The 7,880-nt window shown below is 55.3% G+C and overlaps 1 protein-coding gene across 1 annotated transcript; it reads right to left on the bottom strand.

Moving 5' to 3' along the window:
* Positions 1-568: 568 nt before the first annotated feature.
* Positions 569-4,892, bottom strand: POU3F2 (POU class 3 homeobox 2). Its single transcript, XM_068937855.1, has one exon. It carries the CDS (start codon positions 4,855-4,857, stop codon positions 3,553-3,555), a length of 1,305 nt encoding a protein of 434 aa, XP_068793956.1. The 5' UTR covers positions 4,858-4,892; the 3' UTR covers positions 569-3,552.
* Between the last annotated feature and the right edge of the window lie 2,988 nt (positions 4,893-7,880).

Raw genomic sequence — 7,880 nt, 5'->3', positions numbered from 1 at the left:
CCGCGGCCGCGCCGCGCCGGCCCCGCAGCGCGGGGCGAGCACCTGCAGCCATTGGACAGCCTTTGGCTTCATAGCTATTTTTAACTGTAGTCCACATAATTAAGCTCCGCCTTTTTTTTTTTTTTTAAGGAGTCAGATCTTAAATTATCAAAAGGGGATGACTAGAGAAGAGTCACTTCTCGCCCATGCCTTCCACCAGAACATGCAGCCGCCACTAACTTGAGGAGCAGATCTCCATATTAACATCAAAGGAAGGATACCCCTACAAAAACAGAATTCAACGCTTAAAAACAGACCGCTGCGGTTATCTGCGGAGAGACACAATGAACACAGCTCCTCATGCTCTACTGAAAGACCCTGGAAGTTATAAACGTGGAATCTGTCGGTATAGGCATAAAATTTATTCCAAAATTCCATGAAATATAAAGGAATGGCGGTGCTTTACACAGAACTCAACTCAGTATAAGTACTGGGGTGTTCTCCCTCCAAATTTTAAGAACTATGCAAATCTGTGCTATCTTTAAAAATAAAATAAAGTTATTTCAATAATTAGAACAAACTATGAAGGCATTGTGCATTTCTGTTTTATGTAGATAATAAAATATTACTTTAACATAAATATATAAGGATCTCTGCGTTTTTATTTTTCCCCACAAGCACATCCAAATGTACCAAAACAAAGTATTTTTAAAGAGACTGAACCAAAAAAAAATTACATCCCATATAGATTTTGTTCACCTACTCATTTAAAGCTACAGAAAAACAGTTTCCAGAACCTGTTTGCTTTAAAAGAAATAAATATACATTGAGGCAGGCCACTTAAAAATGATATGAAAATATTTCCCTGGGTAGCATTAAAAAAAAAAAGAAAAATAGACAAAGAAAACATTGAAACTATTTCTGCATTTCAAAGGACAAATATTAAACATATATACATAGTGGTAAGGTTTGCGTGGTAACTTTTTTTTTTTTTTTTAGTAAACCTATTTGGAGTTTGAGGCTTTTCTCAAACATCCTCTAGACTCCGTTTTCTGACCTTACACACATATTAATAAGTATCTGAAAGTTCATTTCCTCCCTTTACCACTGGATCTGCCCTGATCTGATTCACTTCGCTAGGCGCTAGTCCTCAACACTTTAAATAACAAGCAGCTCAATACATCCAAAGGAAAAAAAAAAAAAAGCTTGGTGCCCGTATCATTGTAACAATAGTTGGAAAACTAGGAAAAAGGCTAATGCATGTGCCTCTTAGAAATCATCATCTGTCTTACCAAGAAGAAAGAAAGAAAGAAAGAAAGAGGAAGAAAGAGAAAGAAAGAGAAAAAAGAAGGAAAGAAAAAGAAAAAATCCAATGTCACAGGCGCTTTAAAAGACAATGAGAAACATATTCTAAAGCCTCAGCTACTGAATGCAATATTTATATGATAGTTCTGCGAGAGAATGCTTCATTGTTTTTTCTCCATAATTGTCCAACACTGAACTAAGTAAACTTTTAGATTATAAAAATGTTTTGTCTATATAGCACCCATTCGTGCTGACTAAATGATCCCTTTATAACTATCACAGTTTAAAGTTCCTCTAATGTATATGTATGGACGTGTGTGTGTGTATAAGTACATAAATATATGCACACACTGACACATACACACACATATGCTTTTCTGAGTCCCCGCTCCTCTGCTTCTCTTTAGAGCTTTTTGTTTTGTGTTCTTTTTTGTTTGGTTAGGGGTTTTTTTTTTTTTTTGGAAAGTTAACCGTTTCCCATCAAACTAACGTCACGAAATGCACTTTAAAACTATTAACGAAGAGGAGAAAAGATGGATTGAAAATGGCCTTTTTTCCCCACTTCATTTCATTCCCCAGTGAAAGACACAAGGCTGCCCAAGTTAAACTGGTCTTTTCGTTCAATAAATGACGCTGCCATCTGACCAAAGGACGTCGGGGGGCTAGATATGAATAGAAAAATAAATATGGAAAGTAAAGCAAAAATAACTGCACACGATATATGTAGACAGGACCATGCCCTGTGTGTTTACACGTAGGTGTAACCGCTCAGCCACACACCCCTTCACACACAGCAGCGAAAGCAGGTTCTCGGGTTCTTTCTGTTTCTGTCTTTATGCGAAACTGCTCAACGCAACAAAGTTTGGAGGCTGCCGTGGGCACAAGGTGCCAGGGCAGGGGGGCTGGGGAGGCCAAAGGCACACAGAAAGCCTCGGGGGAGGGGGCGGCAAGGGGCTGCGGGGGCTGGCGCTAAAGAATCCCCTTTTCCTCTCTAGGAAGTGCCACTTTCTCCTGGAAAACTCCGGAAATGTGTTTCACGTCCACATTTCCCAGGAGTTCGTTCACAATGGGCCTTGCTCGCTCCCACTGAAACAGTCTTGCAGGACGGGATATTTTTTCCTCCCCCTTTCGCTGTGCTTCGACCCCCAGAAACACTGCCTGAAAATGAAGTTTACTTTGCTGATTTGCATTATTCTCCCTTCTCCACACTCGACTCTTGCCTGTGGAGGCATATATTAAGCAATTATGAGAGTCGCATCTCTGGAGAATGGGAGCTGGCGGTGCATCTATATGTATATAAATATATATATATATTTATATGTATGTATATGTATGCATGCATATGTATACATAGATATAGATATATGTATTCTTTTTTGCTGCGGCAAAAGGAGAAAATAAGCATTACACATATTTAAGAAGACTTGTTTATAACAAAAGTTCACATATACACATAAAGCAAAGGCTATAACACAGGAACATATTGTAGACCGGTCACTGGTTGACTTAACGCTCACCGTGGAAAATGCAAGTCATTTTCAAAATTAAGGTAGGAAAGAAAAAAAGAATGAGTTTGCTTATGTAAACTTCGATTTTCTTGCAGTGCAATTTCGTACGGTTAAATACTGTCTACATCAAAAGGGGATAGCTTTTCTGTTCTTTCTTCTTCGTCTTTTTTTTTTTTTTAATATATTCCTACAGGGGACCCACAGAAAATAAACACAGCAGCATGTGCCAAAACTGAGCGACATTCCACAGTGCGACCTGCCTTTGTGTGGAGGGGGGCTGCAGAGGCCCCCCGAGGCGGCCGCTCCCGCCCGCCCCCTCCCCAGCCGCGCAGCGCGTAATTTTCCGCCAGTAACGGAGTTTCCGCGAACTGCTTCGCCCTGCGCCTGCCCCCGTGTGCGTGCCCCTGCCCTGCCGGGTGTCTGCCTGCGTGTGCGCGATACTCACTCCACTCCATTGCACGGGCACTCGCCTGGAAAGGTCAAAATACAGCATTACACCTGCTACCGTCTAAGGGACAGTCCGGTGCGGATGCTTTGTCTGTCTGCTTTGATTCGCGCTCGCTCTCTCTCTCGCTCGCTCGCTCGCTCGCTCTCTTTTTGTTTTTTTTTTTTTTGTGTGTTTTTTTAAAGATAGGAGAATTTAAAAAAAAGGGGAAAAAAAAAGAAGGACAATCAAAAGTTGGGGGAGGAGGAGGAGGAGGAGGAGGAGGAGGAGGAGGAGGAGGAGGAGGAGGAGGGCCGGGCGCCGCCCGCCGCGAGTTCACTGCACGGGGGTCTGCACCCCGTGGTGCGGCGGCGTGTCCCTGCTGGCCCCGTACACGTCCTCGGCGCCCGGCAGCGTCCCCCCCGGGGGGGTCATGCGCTTCTCTTTCTGTCTCCTGTTACAAAACCACACTCTCACCACCTCCTTCTCCAGCTGTAGGCTGTCCGCGAGCGAGGTGATCTCCTGGGCGGAGGGCTTGGGGCACTTGAGGAAGTGGCTCTCCAGCGCGCCCTTGACGCTCACCTCGATGGAGGTGCGCTTTTTCCGCTTGCGGCCCTGCGCCGCGATCTTGTCTATGCTGGTGGGGCTGCCCGAGGAGGAGTCCGCCTCCTCCAACCACTTGTTCAACAAAGGCTTCAGCTTGCACATGTTCTTGAAGCTGAGCTGCAGGGCCTCGAAGCGGCAGATGGTGGTCTGCGAGAAGACGTTGCCGTAGAGGGTGCCCAGCGCCAGCCCCACGTCCGCTTGGGTAAATCCCAGTTTGATGCGCCGCTGCTTGAACTGCTTGGCGAACTGCTCCAGGTCGTCCGAGGTCGGCGTGTCCTCGTCCGAGTGCGGGTCGTGGTGCGGCGGCGGCGGCGGCGGCCCGGGGGCGGCGGCGGCCGGGGCCTGGCCGGCCGCGCCGGGGTGGGCGCCGTGCGGCGGCGGCGGGTGCTCGGCGCCGTGGTGCGGCGGGCCGGGCGGCGGCTCGTCGTGGGCGTCCCGCAGGCCGTGGTGGTGCAGCGCCGGCTGCGCGGCGCCCAGCATGCCGTTGACGGTGAAGCCGGGCGGCTGGGAGTAGAGCAGCCCCGCCTGGCCGCCGTTGGCCGCGGCCATGCCGGGCGGCAGGTGCGCCGCGCCGCCCGCCCGCCACGCCGCGTGGTGCCCGCCGGGGCCGCCGGGGCCGCCGGGGCCGCCGCCGCCGCCGCCGCCGCCGTGGTGCACCAGGTGCGGCGCCCGGCCCGGCGGCGGGTGCGGCGGCGGCGGCAGCTCGTCGCCGCGCCCGCCCGCCTGCACCACGGCCGGCTTGATGTCGGGCTGCCCCAGCGCGCCCGCCGACCAGGGCGACTCGCCGCCGCCGCCGCCGCCGCCGGGGCCGCCGCCGCCGGGGCCGCCGGGGCCGCCGCCGTGGGACAGCGCCGCGATCCACTGGTGAGCGTGGCTCAGCGGGTGCCCGTTGCTCTGCAGCGTGTAGTCCGCCTGCACCAGGGCGCCGGCGTCCCGGTAGCCGCCGCTGGGCTGCATGCCGCCCGGCGGCTCGGCGTGCACCATGGGCGAGCCGGAGGCGAGCAGGCTGTAGTGGTTAGACGCTGTGGTCGCCATGACTCGCCGAGCCGCACTGATCGCGCCGGTTAAAGGCGCCGCGCATTTGACAGCTACTTTTTCGCCTCGGGCGCCGCGCTGCGCCCGCGCCCCCCCGGCCCGCTCGGCCGGCCCCGCTGCCAAGGCACGCGCGCCGGCCCCGCCCCGCCGCCGCCGCCCATTGGCTCCGCGCGCCCTGACGGACGTGGAGACCCCTGGCAACCGCCGCCGCCGCCGCCGCCCATTGGCGCGCCGCCGCCGCCGCCCGCCCCGCCCCCTCCCCTCGCCCCGCCCCCTGTAACCAAACTCTGAGGTGGAAAAAGGGAGCCGGGGGGCGCGGGCGGCCGCGGGTCCCGCCGGCGTCCCCCGCCCCCCGCCCCGCCCCGCCCCGGCCCCGCCCTCCGCCCGCCCGCCCGCCCAACGGGCAGCCGGCGCGCGGGGCCGGGGCGGCCGCGGACCCGGGACCGTTGGTCCCCTCAGGACGCGCGGCCGGTCCGGCCCCGCCGCCGCCGCCGCCGCCGCCGCCGCCGCCGCCGCCGCCGCCGCCGCCCGCACGGCCCCAACCGGCCCCAACCGAACGGAAGCGGCCCGGCGCGGGGCGCGCCGCCCGGCCCCAACTTTCTCGTCGGCCCGCATGGCCGGACCGTCCCGGCGGCAGGTGCTGGCCAGAGCGCAGCGCTCCGCCGGGAGCTGCGGGGCTTCCGCGCCGCGCGGAGGGCCGTGGCGGGCCGCGGCGGGCTGCTGCTGCCGGGCTGCCCCCGCGTCCCTGCGGGGACCGGCCGCTCCCGGAGCCGCGGGTTCCTGGGCGTTAAGAAAGATTAGGGGGGGGGAGGGGGAAGAAAACATAAAATGGGTAAAAAGAGGGAGAAAGAGGGAAGAAAAAAAAAAAAAAAGAAGTTGCTGGCCGGACAGGAAAGAAGGACAGCCTGGAACTGGATCCGGATTTCCTCGGAACGAGCAGCGCTCGGGCTGGCCGTGGTAAAAAAAGAGTTCACTTCCCATTTTTTAGCTGGAAGCCATAGCTTTGTCTCGAAAATAAACTGCTAGCGGGGGTAGGTTTGCGTTGCGGGCTCCCAGTATCTTAATCGAAATAATACAATAGGGCGGACCGGGGAATTTATTACTCCTAACAAGAAACAGCTTTCTCCTGCGAGTTGTTTATAAATCATCGTATTTAACGTGCAGCCCTGGAAAGGCTCCTTGCCTGGAAATATTCCTCTGCGTGGGGGTGTGGAGGAGCGGGGGGATGGGCTTCCGCACATAAACATGTACACAGAGGCAGCATAAACAGGATATCCAGGGCCCTGAGACAAGGGACGCAGCAGGAGTTACCTCCTTCAGTTAGTTTAGCGGCGTATCAAGGGACTGGTCTGCCGGGCGGGGGGGGGGGATGGTGGTGGGGAGAGGGGGGACAAAATAAAAACTTTGTCCCTAAATGAGTGGAGATTCTTCATCAGTTCTTTTTTTTTTTTTTTTTTTTTTATCCCCTCCTCTCTCTACGACGTGAGATAAAGCGACGGGGAGAACAATACTGCCTGTTCTGCAAGTGCCGTGGGGAGGGAAGTCAGTGTCTCTGAAGTGCAGCCCTGCCTTTTGTTTCCAGTGTGGAAACAACCGGGCACCGAGGAATTTTTATAATTTGATGCTCATTTGCTCGTGTCTCTCGTCCCAATTAGGTGTGGACCAGTGAGTTGAAACAAAGCAACGAGGCAAATCCGCAGCAGGCTTCCAGCAAAGCGGCCCGGACCCGTCGGGGAGAGCCGTCCCGGCGGCCGCGCTTGGCCGCGGGCGCCTTTGGAGCTCCCTCGCGTCCGCTGCAAGAGCTGGGACGGACGCGGCGTCGGCGGCCGCCTTGCGCGGCATTGTCAGGGACAGATTTTTTTTTATTATTATTATTTTTTTTTTTTTTTACGGATGCCTCCAGCTTACGGTACTTGTCTATGTGCTGGGGGCGGTGGCACAGATTTTTGCAGGGGAAAGTCCAAAAGCGACCTCCTCCTGCCCTGCCCGCGGCGTGTGCGCCCCCCCGCACCCCCCCCCCCGACTGCGCGTCCCCGTGGGCTCCAGCAGCGCCAAACTCGCCGCGGCTGCACATGGCCCAGGAGGCAGCGAGCAGAGAGCAGCGAGGGCCAGCCAGCACTTTCCCGGGGAAAACCCTTCCCCAAATCACGCATTTCTCTCCCCTTCTGCCTCCCTTTCTCCCTTTCCCTCTCGTCCTGCCCAGCCGCAGGATCCAGTGGCGTTCGTTGCAGGTGATGCCCTCAATCTTTGTCCTCCGTGCTTCTCACCCCTGACGCCTCAGTGGCCTATCTCAAAGGCTAACGTTAATCATGCAATTACCGAAGTAGCAACACAGCATTAAACCCCAGACAAAACCCCCACGGCAGCCCCGCGCCTCCTGCCCCCTCCCCGGCGGAGCGCCCGCCTCTGGAGTCGCAGCTGGGAGCAGCGAGGAGCGCGGACCGCCAATTCAGAGCCGCGGCAGACTCCACCTCCTCGTCCTCCCCAGCGTTGTTATCCCTGTCATTAATACTGCTCCTCGAGCATCCTTCACTCGCCTCTCCCCCTGCGCAGCAAACCGCTGCCGGAGAGCTCGGCCGAGGGGAGAGGGCGCCTGCTCGCCTCGCTCCTCCGCGCTGCCGGGCACTGGGGCTCGGCTCAGGTCTAGCCTCCGCTCGGGGACCGGATCAGGTCCGAGGAGCTGGGGATGTGAAAGAGACAGTCATGTGCCCTCTTTCTTGCGGAGCTGACCCTGCGGGATTAGAGGTCTCACGAGCCTTTATTTCCTTTTCTCTGCTCGTATAAAAGCAGGTTGAAGGTGATGCGGTGTCTTGGGCAGACACTGCAGTGTTTTGATTCAGCTCAGCCCTTTTCACTGTTCAAAGCAGCTGTTCAAATACTAGGGCTGCTTACTTTGACGTGAAGAAGATTTTCAAACAACCCCAAAAGCTTTGAACTGACAGGCCTCCTTGATATCTCCTTCATTGCAGTACAGCTACTCGAGAATATTCGCTATAAAATACCTAGAGCGCCACTTAACTGGA

This window comes from Struthio camelus, chromosome 3 (genome assembly GCF_040807025.1).
Source record: "Struthio camelus isolate bStrCam1 chromosome 3, bStrCam1.hap1, whole genome shotgun sequence".
NCBI lineage: Eukaryota > Metazoa > Chordata > Aves > Struthioniformes > Struthionidae > Struthio > Struthio camelus.
Note: the sequence above shows the minus strand (reverse complement) of the source record. Positions and strands in the feature narration are given on the sequence as shown.